The sequence below is a fragment of the Hypanus sabinus genome, chromosome 10 (genome assembly GCF_030144855.1).
Source record: "Hypanus sabinus isolate sHypSab1 chromosome 10, sHypSab1.hap1, whole genome shotgun sequence".
Classification (NCBI taxonomy): Eukaryota; Metazoa; Chordata; class Chondrichthyes; order Myliobatiformes; family Dasyatidae; genus Hypanus; species Hypanus sabinus.
Window position 1 is genome coordinate 162,483,507 of NC_082715.1, and position 14,626 is coordinate 162,498,132.

At 43.9% G+C, this 14,626-nt stretch overlaps 1 protein-coding gene across 1 annotated transcript; it reads right to left on the minus strand.

The window, feature by feature from the left end:
• Positions 1–6,739: 6,739 nt before the first annotated feature.
• Positions 6,740–14,024, minus strand: LOC132401291 (gastrula zinc finger protein XlCGF26.1-like). The gene is made up of 2 exons (XM_059983389.1): positions 13,764–14,024; positions 6,740–10,952 (listed from the first exon to the last, which is right to left on the minus strand). The coding sequence occupies exon 2, from the start codon at positions 10,210–10,212 to the stop codon at positions 9,007–9,009; it is 1,206 nt and encodes a 401-aa protein (XP_059839372.1). The 5' UTR covers positions 10,213–10,952; positions 13,764–14,024; the 3' UTR covers positions 6,740–9,006.
• Positions 14,025–14,626: the final 602 nt, after the last annotated feature.

The following is a 14,626-nucleotide window of genomic DNA, read 5'->3' on the forward strand; positions in this document are numbered from 1 at the left end:
TCATCTACTCTCAATACCCGGTTCCTGCCTTGTCCCCATATCCCTTGATTCCCCTATCCAGAAGATACCTATATAGTTCCTTTTTGAAAGCATCCAGAGAATTGGTCTCCACTGCCTTCCAAGGCAGTATATTCCAAACCCCCACAACTCCCTGGGAGAAGAAGTTTTTCCTTAACTCTGTCCTAAATGACCTACCCCTTATTCTCAAACTATGCCCTCTGGTTCTGGACTCTCCCAGCATCTGGAACATATTTCCTGCCTCTATCTTGTCCAATCCCTTAATAATCTTATATATTTCAATCAGATCCCCTCTCAATCTCCTTAATTCCAGCGTGTACAAGCCCAGTCTCTCTAACCTCTCTGCGTAAGACATTCCTGACATCCCAGGAATTAACCTTGTGAATCTACGCTGCACTTCCTCTACAGCCAGGATGTCCTTCCTTAACCCTGGAGACCAAAACTGTACACAATACTCCAGATGTTGTCTCACCAGGGCACTGTACAAATGCAAGTGGATTTCCTTGCTCTTGTACTTAATTCCCTTTGTAATAAAGGCCAACATTCCATTAGCCTTCTTCACTGCCTGCTGCACTTGCTCATTCACCTTCAGTGACTGATGAACAAGGATTCCTGGATCTTTTTGTATTTCTCCCTTAATCAACTCTACACCGTTCAGATAATAATCTATCTTCCTGTTCTTACTCCCAAAGTGGATAACCTCACACTTACTCACATTAAACGTCATCTGCCAAGTATCTGCCTACTCACCCAGCCTATCCAAGTCACCCTGAATTCCCCTAACATCCTCATCACATGTCACACTGCCACTGTCAGAGAAAAAGAAAACAGTGTATGCAGCATGGTGGCTACGCCCCTGAGAGGTGCGTTTGGGGTATTTACTGTACTATCAACATGCAAATAGATGGTAGCAAAGTGGATGGCGATGTCAGAGTGATCCGTTTCTGTGCTGTTATGATCATTCTATATTTCAGTTGTTTGCGAAGTTTCTGAAGGAAGAAAAATGGAAGCATGCGTTGTGTTGGTGTCTTTCCCGCATTATTTTTAAATCTAGGTTTTTGTTTACTTGTTTCATTTGCCCATGTGGAATTTTCGTGAAGGTGTTGGAAATATGATGGTTTCTGTTCTAGACGCTTGAGAATTGGCCGTTGATGAAATTAATGATTTGCATTCTTTTGAGTAGGGAATTTAAATGTGGCATTTTGGAAGATAGTTTTGAATAATTGGAGAGTAATCTTCAAAGTAGACTTTCAACAGTGCGTATCCACAGAATGTTAAAATATGTTGCACAGGATTTTTAATACACTGACTTTGAATTTCGAGTTCAAGTGGAAAATTATTTTCAAGTAAGCATCGTATTTCTTTTCCAACATAATAATGAGCATACCTGTCATCGGTGTTTTTAAAGATTTTAATTATTCTATAGACGTGTATTTACAGTAAAATAATAGATTCATAAAATGTATGACGTTACCTACGCCAGCCCATTTAGCCTTTCAGCTTGTAGTTGATAAGATGCAGAGGATGAGATTCCAGCCACTTAATGTGAGCTCTTCTGGCTGTGCTTTCTTTTAATCTCAAACTACTCCAAACCTGACTCTACGCAGATATCTTCCCAAACTGGAGAATACAGTATAAAATAGGTGTTCTGAGTGAATTGGGACCAGCTGAGAAAGGCGTCCGTGACAGCCCCACTTTCAGGGGATATCGACCCCCAAGATCGAGTAACTCTCCGGCTCCCAGCTAGAGGATGCTCCCCCTTGTAAAAAAAAAGTGAAAAATCCACTGCCCACACGCATCTGAAAGGAACTTTCTATGTGCAGGACAAATATATGATTTTGTTTGTAACTGCTTGGCATCTCCTAATGCTTAAAGAAAATATACCGTTAGTTGGTGTTTAGTTCATCGGTTTCTCGCTTGAGTGCTCGGTGAGGGGAGCAAGTGCGTTTGTTCTGGTGGTGGGGAGGACATTGCCTTGCCGCTCCTTGTGCTTGGGGGAGGGGCTGGGAGGTGCTTTATGTTTCAAACTTTTAACTCTCATTCATTCCTTGGAGTACTCTTCCGCTTTCGTGGATGTCTGTGAAGAAAAAGCATTTCAGGATGTATATTGTATACATTTCTCTGACATGAAATGCACCTATTGAACCAATCAAAATGTCAAGATGGGAAGTGAAATATAACTGAGCTCAGTCTTGTGACGGAGTGTCACGACTCAATTTGATAAATATTTGGGTCACATCCTCACCCTCTATCCGTGAATCCCAATGGGAGAAGTACAGACCCTCAAAGAAGCGGTTACATGACCTAAGGACGATTTTTCCTTTTTTTTTTTTAATTATTTATTTATTAAATTTTAGAAAATTACAAGAATAAATGTGATGATAAAATAGTAAGAAAAATAATATTAACCTCCCCTCTCCTTAACCCCCTCCCCCTTAACCCTTATCGAAAGAAAAAAAAAGATAAAAGAGAAAGATTGCCTGGATATCGGAGGATCCCCACATGCTCCATGGAGTTCAAAATAATTTTAATATTTATTTTTTTCTTTCCCCAATTACTTTATAATTTTATCTTCAAAGGACCTATGTATTTAATCCTATCTTTTTTAAGTATGGGAACTAAATTTTCAAAAATATATCATATTCATTTCTTAGATTGTATGTAATTTTTTCAAGTGGAATCCAACTATGTATTTCATTATTCCAACGATCCATAGTTAAATATAAATCAGATTTCCAAGTAACTGCGATAACTTTTTTGGCTACTGCCAATGCAATTTTTATAATTTTTTTCTGATACTTATTCAATTTAACTTTCGGTATTATCCCTTCAATGTCTCCTAATAAAAATAATACTGGACTATGTGGAAGTTGTACTCCAGTAATTTGTTCCAATAAAAGTCTTAGATTTATCCAAAATGGTTGAATTTTAAAACAAGACCAAGTAGAATGTAAAAAAGTACCAATTACTTGATTACATCGAAAACATTGGTCAGACATATTTGAATTTAATCTATTTATTTTCTGTGGTGTTATATATAATTGATGTAAAAAATACATATATTCTATTAATCTAAGTCGAACATTTATTGTATTTCTCATAGTAACTCAATTTCGATGGACAATAAATGGGATAAAATATTTAGGTTTTAGAGTTGATAATGATGTAAAAAAATTATATAAACAAAATTATTTGCCATTATAAAAAAAAATAAAAGAGGATCTTGATAAATGGATGATGTTACCAATAGCATTAATAGGTAGAGATAATGCTGTAAAAATGAATATATTTCCTAGATTGCAATATTTATTTCAAACTTTACCAATACAATTACCTCAGAAATTTTTTCAAGAACTGAATAAATATGTAAGGAAATTTCTTTGGAAAGGAAAGATGTCAAGAATATCATTGGAAAATTGACATATAAATTTGATTTAGGAGGGTTACAACTTCCAAATTTTAATAATTATTATAAAGCAAATCAACTTAGATTTATTGCGTCTTTTTTGATGAAGAAAAACCAGCATGGATTAGAATAGAATTAGATAAGATAGGAGAAAACATACCAGAAAATTTTATATATAAATGGGAATCCAAATGCATACGGGAAAAAAAAGGACGATTTAAGGGAAGAAGAAATCGTCGGGGGAAGCATCAAAATGTCAGCCTCGAGAAGGTGTCTGACTGTGTCTTGTCGCGACATTACTATCACCGTTACATTTTCGGTTCCATCCCCTTGACTTCCCCATATTCCAAGCTATCTACACGGTGACACAAAGGAAATTCAGGGAGGTATGGAGGCATGGAGTCAAACATCTGGCGACATTATAATGTCGGCTCTGTAAATAAAATACAAACCAAATTGACAGTTTTGTTAGTGGTTCAAATAAAGTTCTGTATTATTCATATCTCTATTAAACACGCCACCTATTCACATAGCCTGGTGGGCGAAGGTCAGATTGCGATTCTGAACTGAATCACGTTTATTATCACTGGCATACTTTGTGAAATGTGTCGTTCAGTGGCAGCAATACTTTCAGTGCATAACAATAAAAACAGTAGATTATTACAAGTACATATATCAGCTCAAATTTCATTATTTGAGCAGAAAGGAAAAATATTGTTAAAATAAAGAAAGTCTGCAGATGCTGGATATCTGAGCCACACCCACAAAATGACATATCAGAATGGGAGTGTGTAATGAAATTGACATGCCAGCAGAGTGGTGCTCCATCCACCAAAACAAGCGGGATTTCCCAAAGGCCTCATATTTAAATTCCACTTCCCATTCCCATTCCAATATGTCCATCCAATCTCCTTAACTGTCGGGATAAAGCCATGCACTTTATATTCTAGCTGAATAGCTTCCAACCAGTAATGCTTTCACATCCTTCACCATTTCCCATCCCCTAATCCCTTTATCATGTTATCTTATTGCTCGCCCATCGCCTCCCTCTGCTGCTCCTCCCCGCTCCCTTTTTTCTTTCATCCATCCATCTTCTATCTCTGTCACCAATCAACTTCCTTGCTATTTACATCAACCCTCCCTCTGCCGGTTTCAACTATCGCCTGGCGTTTCTCTCTCCCCTCCTCCCACCATCCCAATCCCCTCCCGCCTTGAGTGTTTTCTTTTCCTCCAGCTCTGCCGAAAGGTTATGGCCCAAAACATTGACTGTAGTTTTTTCCTTCGATGCTTCCTAGTCTGCTGAGTTCCACAAAGAAAATATTGATTCACTGTCCATTTAGGAATCTGCTGATAGATGGGAAATCTGGTTGCTGAGACAATGGGTATGTGTTATTTAGTTCATCTGAAGTACTGCCTACTTCCATTGACCTAATTATTGTTTTTATTTTGAGAGGGGGAGAAGATAGTTTCATCTACGAATTACCCGGCACCAGTGAAGAGATCTTTGTTGGAACTCTTCGGACCATTTTGTCGGCAACTCAATTTTGCAGCTCTATGCTGCAACAGGTAGATGATGGCACCATTCACTCCTGCAAGATGCTGCTTGGCAAACTGTAAAGGGTCCAATGAAGATCTCAACTGTGGTCAACACCAGCCTCTCCAGCACCTTCATCAAGGAAGATGTTAGGACAATTGGTCTGTAGTTATTAAGTCATGTTTGTGTTACCATCCTGGGTAGAGGAACCAGGCAGGAAAACTTCCACAGCACCGGTATCTTTTCCTGACTCAGACTCAGATCATAAAGGTGCTGCAAAATACCAGACAGCTGTCTCATACAGGCCTTCATTACCCTGGGGCTGATACCGTCTGGGACCAACAGTCTTGCCTTGATGTAGTGTCTCCAGTATCTCCTCAGATTGACCTGTAGTCACAGTTGACGGTGTGGGTGGGGAGGGGAGGGTGATCATACCCTTGGAGAAAGGATACTCCAAGGTAACGGTCTGGAAAGACAACACACTGGGGGCGGGGGAAATCCTCAGAGGGAGGGTGTAGTTTTGGCAAGAGGTGGGGCAGAGAACAGCAGGAGATCCCGAGCTGAACCTGTTTTGAAAAACAAATTCGATACGTTGGCCCTGTCCAGGCAGCCCTCAATCTTCCTTTCCTTAACCTTGAAGCCAATGGTCTGCTTCTTGCCTGACCACACGTCCCGTTTGCTACTCTGCTGGAGCTTGTACTCCAGCTTCCTCTTGTAGGAAGCTTCGCCCGACCTCAGCCCTACCCTCAGTTCACTCTGTACTCGCCTCAGGACTTGTCTGTCTCCACACCTGAAGGCTTTCCACTTCTTATTTGAAAGTTCTTTCAGGTCACTGGTGATCCAGAATGCACCCTGTCCTAAAACTAGTGTTTGAAGGAGTGAATGTAATACCTTGTGTTTTTTCTGGACAAAGCTATTACCAGCTCCTGTGCAGTGCTAGTTTCCCTTGCTGCAGTAAAAATAATCATGATTGATACAGTCTGAGTTAATAGTTGGTAATAAGACGAAATTAAGGGTGCTTGACACCACCTCCTACACAGGCACCCAATCTTACCTGCAGCTGCACCTTCCTCGCCATGGCTTCGTCTTCTCACTACTACACCACAAGTCATGGGAAATGAAATAGCCATTCCATCCATTGAGTCTTCTTCACCATTCAAATACCGCCATTGGATTTTCCTGCAAACTCCACACTACTGCCTTCTACCCATCATTTGACACACTTATTGATCAATAACCCACTATTTACATACTTAAAGCCCGTTACAACACTGGTGCCTGGGGCAGTCTGAACAGGTTCACCAGGATGTGTTTGGATTAGTGGCATGAGCGACAGTGTAAGGTGTTGGGACAAACTTGGGCTGTTTTCTCTGGATTGGAGGAGGCTCAGGGTGAGAGATCGTGATGGAGTAGATAGCTACCATTTTTAACCTTCTGCATCAAGGAACTGTGAAATGCATTGCCATGGATGGCTCAGAGGCCAAGTCATTTGGTTTATTTAAAACAGAGAGTGATCAGTGATAGATTAGTAAAGGTGTCAAAGGTGATCGGGAGAAAGCGGGAGAATAGGGTTGAGAAGGAAAATAAAAGACACTGTGACAGGGACAGAAAGAGGAAACTTTAGAGTGAGACGTGTCTAGCACAGACAGATGGGACAGACCCCAATAGGGGTTCTTGTCTGGCTCGGAGCAGTGGGGCTGAGCACCGGTTCATTTTCCACTCTCAGACCTTCACAGAGACCATTTCTCATCAGTACGTTTCACAAACAATACATTTCAAAGTTCAAGTTCAACGTAAATTTATTATCAAAGTGTGTTAACCAGGTGTTATTGAACAATTCACAAAAATGTTGGCACGGTAACTCAATGCCCAACCCCAGCCTGTGGTAGGGATTGGGACCAATTCCAAAGGGGGAGGATTGAGTTTGGGACTTTGTGAAGGAGCCATAACTCTATCTTCCTCATTCCTCTTTTCACCTCACTCCACTGCATGTTTGCGTGTGTGAAAGAGAAATGCCTGTCCAGTCACGCTCTATGAATGATGTCCTCTCTCCCCAACACACTCACACTCCACCATACAGAGCAATCCTCAACAGCTCAGAAGGTCCAAAAACCTTCTGCCCTCCCTGATGCACCAACTCCTTACCGTGTTAAACGGTATATTCTTCCAATTCCAGGCACCTGCCACAGGTGGCAGTCTTGAGCTCACAGCCCTGGACAAGCAGCCATTTAATTTAGTACCTCACTCCCTGAACTCCCTTTGCAGAACCTCGTTACCCTACCAGCCCATGTCATTGGTACCCACATGGACCACAACCTTCACTGTTCACCCTCCGTAGGAATGCTGCACACTGGACCCGAGATGTTGCAGATGCTAGCACGCAGGGGGCAACATATCATCCCAAAATCCCATTCTCACCCACAGAACATCCAGTCAGTTCCCTTAGCTAACAAATCACCTATGACCACAGTTCACCTCTTCTCTACCCTTCCCTTCTCACGTCTCGGAGCCAGACTAAGTGCCAGAGACCCTATTACTGTGACTTTCCTTTGCCAGGTCATCCCACCGTCCCCAACAGGATCTGAAGTGATATATGTGTTGCTCAGGGGCATGACACAGGGGTAAACTGCACTGTCTGTTTCCCCCTTTCCCCTTCCTGACTGTCAACCAGTTTCCTGTGACGTGCCCCTTGTGGGCAACTACCTCTCTGTATGCCCTACCTATCACCCCTTCAGCCTCCCGAATGAACTGGAGTTCATCCAGTTCCAGTTGCAACTCCTGAATGTGGATTGTTTGGAGCTGAAGCTGGATGCGCTTCTCACAGGTGTAGTTATCAGGGACACGGGGAAGTCCCCTGCCTTCCCACATCCCGCCAGAGGAGCTTTCCACTAACCTGCCAGGCATCTTCACTGATCTAAATGGGCAAATGTAAAGAAGGGGGGCAAAAAATTCTACATCCAGCATAATTTTGTCTTCTCCAATTGAATGCTCTCCTCATTGAAACCTCAATGAGGTAAAGTCTCAAAGTCTCTGCTCCAACTCTGCCCACTCCAGCAATGACTGCTCCATCTGCCCCTGCCTAACTTTAATATCATCTTGATAATTAATCCTGAATGCTGATTGGCCACTGCTGAAATCTCAAAAATAACCTGCCCTGAACCATTGCCTTTAATACTCGATTGGTGAAACTGAATGAATTACGTTCTCTCAAGCTTCTGATCTCTCTGATTATCGATGCGTCAAAGCTCAGTAGGGCGACACAAGGATGAATGACTGATTGAAACCCACCTCAGCGTGGATAAGTGTGTGAATGATTTCCCACAGTCTGAGCAGGTGACCACCCTCCCCACAGAGTGAACCCACCACTGTCTCTGCAGTGTGGATCAGTGTGTGAATGATTTCCCACAGTCTGAGCAGGTGACCACCCTCCTCACAGTGTGAACCCGCCACTGTCTCTGCAGTGTGGATCAGTGTGTGAATGATTTCCCACAGTCTGAGCAGGTGACCACCCTCCCCACAGAGTGAACCCACCACTGTCTCTGCAGTATGGATCAGTGTGTGAATGATTTCCCACAGTCTGAGCAGGTGACCACCCTCCCCACAGTGTGAACCCGCCACTGTCTCTGCAGCGTGGATCAGTGTGTGAATGATTTCCCACAGTCTGAGCAGGTGACCACCCTCCGCACAGTGTGAACCCACCACTGTCTCTGCAGTGTGGATCAGTGTGTGAATGATTTCCCACAGTCTGAGCAGGTCAACATACTCTCACTGCTGAAAGCAGTCTGGTGTGTCAGTAGGTGGATGAAAGTGCGAATTCGTTCCCACAGTCAGAGCAGATGAGTTCACAGTGTGAACTCGTTGTATGATCTTTCAATTGAGATGTCTTGAGTGAATCGTTTCACACACTCAGAACAAGTGAGGGGCATCCCACAGTATGAATTTTCTGATGTACTTTAAAGTCCGATAACCAAGTAAATTCTTTCAGAGCATGTGAACGGTTCCGTTCCCATGTGAACGAACTGATGTTTCTTGAGTTTCGCTGAGTGAATTACCTCCTACATTCAGAGGATATGAATGGCCTCTTCTCAGAGTGAAGTTGTTGATGTACCTTCAGTTGAGATGACCAAGTGAACCCTTTCCCACAGTCTGAGCAGGTGAACGGCCGCTCCCCAGTGTGGACGCGCTGATGCAACTTCAGGTGGGATGACCGAGTGAATCCCTTCCCACATTCAGAGCAGGTGAACGGCCTCTCCCCAGTGTGAAGTTGTTGATGTACCTTCAGTTGAGATGACCAAGTGAATCCCTTCCCACAGTCTGAGCAGGTGAACGGCTTCTCCCCAGTGTGAACTCGCTGATGCTCCTTCAGTTTAGCTGACTGAGTGAATCGTTTCCCACATTCAGAGCATGTATATGGCTTCTCCCCAGTGTGAACTCGCTGATGTACCTTCAGTTGAGATGAATAAGTGAAATCCTTCCCACATTCAGAGCAGGTGAATGGCTTCTCCCCTGTGTGAACTCGCTGATGCAACTTCAGGTGAGATGACCGAGCGAACCCCTTCCCACAGTCTAAGCAGGTGAACGGCCACTGCCGAGAGTGAACTAACTTGTGTGTCAGTAGTTGATGTGACTGAGTGAATCCCTTCCCACAGTCCGAGCAGGTGAACGGCTTCCCCGTGTGAACTAACCGATGTTCTTTCAGTTGAGCTGACTGAGTGAATCGCTTCCCACATTCAGAGCATGTGAACGGCTTCTCACCAGTGTGAATTCTACAGTGATTCACAAGGGTGGATGACCGAGCAAATCCCTTTCCACATTCAGAGCAGCGAAATGGCCACTCTCCAGTGTGAACAAACTGGTGAGTCAGTAGGCAATTTGACTGACTGAATCCCTTCCCACAGTCTGAGCATGTGAATGGTCTCTCCCCAGTGTGAACTCGCTGATGTCTCTGTAGTGTGGACGAGTAAGTGAATCGCTTCCCACAGGCTGAGCAAGTGAACGACATCTTTTCAGTGTGAACTCGCTGGTGTTCATTCAGTTGAGATGATTGAGTGAACCCTTTCCCACATACAGAGCAGGTAAATGGCCTCCCCCCAGTGTGAACTCGCCAGTGTCTCTGCAGTGTGCATGACTGAGTGAATCTCTTCCCACAGTCTGAGCAGGTGAACGGCCTCTCTCCGGTGTGAACTCGCTGGTGTCTATGTAGGGTGGATGAGCGAGTGAATTCCTTCCCACAGTCTGAGCAGGTGAACGGCATCTTCTCAGAGTGAACTCACTGGTGTTCATTCACTTGAGATGGTTGCATGTATCCTTTCCCACAAAGAGCAGGTGAATGGCTTCTTCCCGGTGTGAACCCGCTGCTGTCACTGTGGCATGGGTGAACGCCTTTTGACTGTCTGAGCAGGTCAGTGTCCTGTCACTAGTGAATTTTCTGCTATACCTTGAGCACCAATAACAGAATGGCTTCCCGCTTGCAGAACAAGTGGAGCATCGCACTATGGTGTGAACTTGCTGATGTATCTTCAGGCTGGATGGCTGAGTAGATCCCCTCACTCACACAGAGCGGGTGAGTGGCCTCTCCCCACGGTGAATTCACTGGCGTGTCTGCGGGCAGCCTCTGAGAGAATCCCTTCCCACACTGAGAGAAGGAGAATGATATCTCACTGCGATCAATTCTCTGGCAATTCAGAAAGTCAGACGTTTGAATCCCTTGTACAGTCAATGCAGTTGAAGAACTGATCTCCAGTGAACAAATGGTGGTGTGTTCTCAGCACCCCGGTTCCAGTGGACAATACTGAGATACAACAGAATTCTTCATTTCAGAAGCAAAATACATTTCCAGATGGAATAAGATAATTCGCTGTTTCCAAGGATTGAAAACCGATGTGTTGGTGTTGCAAGGAAAATATTTGCTCACTCCTTAAATATGGACAGAGACCGCAAAATTGACATGTTGTTTTTGAGATTCCGGTACACAAGTGTTCTGCAATTTCAAACCTGCAAAAATAATTGCAAAAGACATCAATGGGTGAAGGACAATACTTCAGGTGAGATTTTAGTTTGCAGTGATAACATAAGAACACAAGACATAGGAGCAGGAGTAGGCCATCTGGCCCTTTGAGCCTGGTCCTCCATTTCATAAGATCATGGCTGATCCGGCCATTGACTCATCTCCACCTACCTGCCTTTTCCCCATAACCCCTAACTCCTCTACTATGCAAAAATCTATCCAACCTTGTTTGAAATACATTTACTGAGGTAGCCCCCACTCCTTCATTGGACAGAGAAATCCACAGATTCACCACCTTCAGAGAAAAGCAGTTCCTCCTCATCTCCATCCCAAATCCCCTGAATCCTGAGGCAATATCCTTCAGTTCTAGCCTCTCCTACCAGTGGAAACAACTCTCTTGTCTCTGTCATAATTTTACATGTTTCTGTAAGATCTCCTCTCAATATGAGCTCTGGCATCACAACTTTACCCAGTTCAACTCGCTGGAGAAACTCAAGTTCAGATATACCCCAGGATACCGAGGGAGGAGATTGCTGAGCCTCTGGTCATAAACTTAGTATCATCAATCCGGAAGGGATTGCTACCAGAGGATTGGAAGACATTGTTCCATTGTTCAAGAAATGGAGTAGAGGTAACCCAGGAAATTATAGACCAGTGAGTCTTGCCTCAGTGGTGTGAAAGTTGTTTGAGAAGATCCTGAGAAGCTGGAATTATGAGAATTAGGAGAGACATAATCTGTCAGTCAGCATGGCTTTGTCAATGGCAGGTCTTGCCTTACGAGCATGTTTGAATCCTTTGAGGATGTAACAAGACACACTGATGAAGGTAAAGCACTGGATGTAGGGTACATGGTTCAGTAAGACTTTTGATAAGCTTCCTCGTGCAAGGCTCATTCAGAAAGTACTGAGGCAAGGATCCAAGTAGACCTTGCTTTGTGGATCCAGAATTGGCTTGTCCACAGAAACCAAAAGGTGGATGTAGATGGTTTGTGTACTACACGGAGGACGGTAACCAGTGGTGTTCCACAGGGATATGTTCTGGGACCCCTCCTCTTTGTGAGATTTTAAAATGACCTTGAGAGGAAATAGAAGGGCGAGTTTGTGATGCTGCTGATGACACAAAAGTTGGGGGTTTTGTGGATAGTCTAGATGGTTGTCAGAGGGGAGCACGACAGCAATAGGATGCAGAACTGGGCTGAGAAGTGGTAAATGTTCAACCTAGTGGTTCATTTTGGTAGGTCAAAGTTGAAGACAGAATACAAATTAGGATTCTTGGCAATTTGGAGGATCAGCGAGGTCTCGGTGTTTGTGTTAATAGTACACGCAAAGCTGCTGTGCAGTTTTACACTGTTGTTAATAAGGCCTTCATCAACCATGGTAATGAGTTTAAAGCCATAAGGTAATGTTACAGCTATATAAGGCCTAAGTTTGACACCACTTTTAGTACTGTGTTCAATTCTTGTCTCCTCACTACAGGAAGGATGTGGTTAATCTAGAGAGTGTGCACAGGAGATTTAGAAGGATGTTGCGTGGATTGGAGAGCATGCCTTATGAGAATAGGTTGGGTGAACTTTGGAGTGATGGAAGACAAAAGGTGACCTGACAGAGGCCAATCAGATGATCCTGTGGATAGTCAGAGGCTTCTTCCCAAGACTGAATTGCCTAACATGAGGGGGCATAGATTTAACGGGCTTGGAAGTAGTTACAAGGGGGATGTCAGAGGTATGTTTTTCACACAGAGTGGTGGGTGTGGGGAATGCACTGTGAAGGTGGCAGAGGGGTACAATAGGGCCTTTTAAGAGACTCTTAGATAGGTACATGGAGCTTAGAAAAATAGAGGGTTATGTGGTCAGGAAATTTCACAATTAGGTTGTACAGTCTGCACACCATTGTGGGCCGAAGGGTGTGTAATGTACTGTAGATCTCTATATTAACTCCACATTTTTTAACAAGGCAAGGGCCAGACATCCTGAGTGACCATTGAATTCACTGACTATATTCCTGTCTGTATGAACATGGGTTATTTCTGCCTGTGATTTGGCTCAATTTGTCTCTGCCCTTTAGGATTATTTCAACTTCTGGTCATGTTCCACAACACTACAAAGAGCCTTTGTTACTGCATGTATGATCCTGGAGATTTTCTAATTACTCAAATTCCCTCCACCCAGCTGATTAGCAGTAATGAACCCATCAATAGCAATGCCAATGAACATGAAGGGAGGGCATTGTTTATTCTCATCGGAGTATGGCATTTTTGTGATGTGGAAGACACAAGTCACTTGTCATCGAGGACAAGAGAGTTTCATATCATTATTTACCCGGAGAGAAGTAAAGCAGGTGGAAGTGTTTTTTTTCCATGTAGCACTAATTGACATTTTTACTGACTGGAAGCTAGACTCTTTATCTGAGATTAACTGGGAAATATATTTTTGTTCTGAGTTACTAATCCTTATATTTATATTGCTGCAGCTCGGCAGTGTTTGGAAGATGCATCCGCTCGCAATTTCACCGACTGTATGGGGACAACGATAGTACTATTACCCATGGCTGCCTCTTTACCCAGAAGGCCCCACGAACGAGAAACCTGTCTGTCCACCACCGAACGATGCAGCGCTGCTCATGCGCCACAGAAATGGCGGCGGCATCAGCCGAAAGCTACCCGGGGCCCAGGTGCAGATCGTGGGACTGAGAGAGAGACAGAGGGCCGGGGCTGTCCTGGGGTGCATGATTTCACAGTATTAGCCCTTCAATCGCGTTTCAGACGCCGGTGATTGATTCCCGCCCGCAGCCCCCTCCTACCTCTGAGCGATCCTCGTCAGCCTCTCGCCTGCTGAGCGCAAGCGCCATTTTCGGATTACGTCAGACCTTTGCGCATGCGTATTAGGTCAAACTAGTGGCTATCTGCAGATGCAGAAATCCAGAGCAACGACGCAGAATTCCGTCAGGTGGGTCGGCAGCACCAATGGACACTCGGCGTTTCAGACCGAGACCAACCTTCAGGACTGGAAAGGAAGGGAGGGTGTAAGAATCTGGGGGGAGGTGAAACCGAGAGAGGGTGAGGGGTGAAGTAAAGAGCTGGGAAGTTGATTGGTGAAAGAGATAAAGGTCTGCAGAATGATAATAACAATAATAATTAATACTTTATTGATCCCGAGTGGTGAATTATTTCATTACAGCAGCAACGTTGAAAAACACACTTAGCAGTGTGCAGATTTCACTAAAAATATAATATAGAATACTAATAATGTACCAATGTGCAATAATAATGTATGAAATAATACTGCAGAGAATATTGAGCTCCTGTCGCAGAAAATGAACTGCTGTATACGCTTACTGCATTTGGTTGGAAAGAGTTCCTGTATTAAACCTTCTCACAGCGGAGCTCGAAGTGAGACTGTTAGAAAGGTGGGTTGGGGCTCCGTTGCCTATTCAGTAGGTCATGGAGGGGATGCGTCAGATTGTCCGTAATGGATAACAGTTTGTTCAGTGACCTCCTCTCCGCAAATAACTCAAAGCGCTCCGGGATGCAGCCAAGGACGGATTCAACCTTTCTGATGAGTTGACTGAGTCTTTTTGCATCACAACACGGTTGCTGCTCCCCCAGCATAGATCAGCAAAGGAGACTGCACTCGCTACAACAGACTGGTAAAAGATCCACAAAA

What these genes read in the sequence shown, in the direction of transcription:
- LOC132401291 (XM_059983389.1), bottom strand. Translation starts at nt 10,212, where the DNA reads ATGCCGTTCACCTGCTCAGACTGTGGGAAGGAATTCACTCGCTCATCC.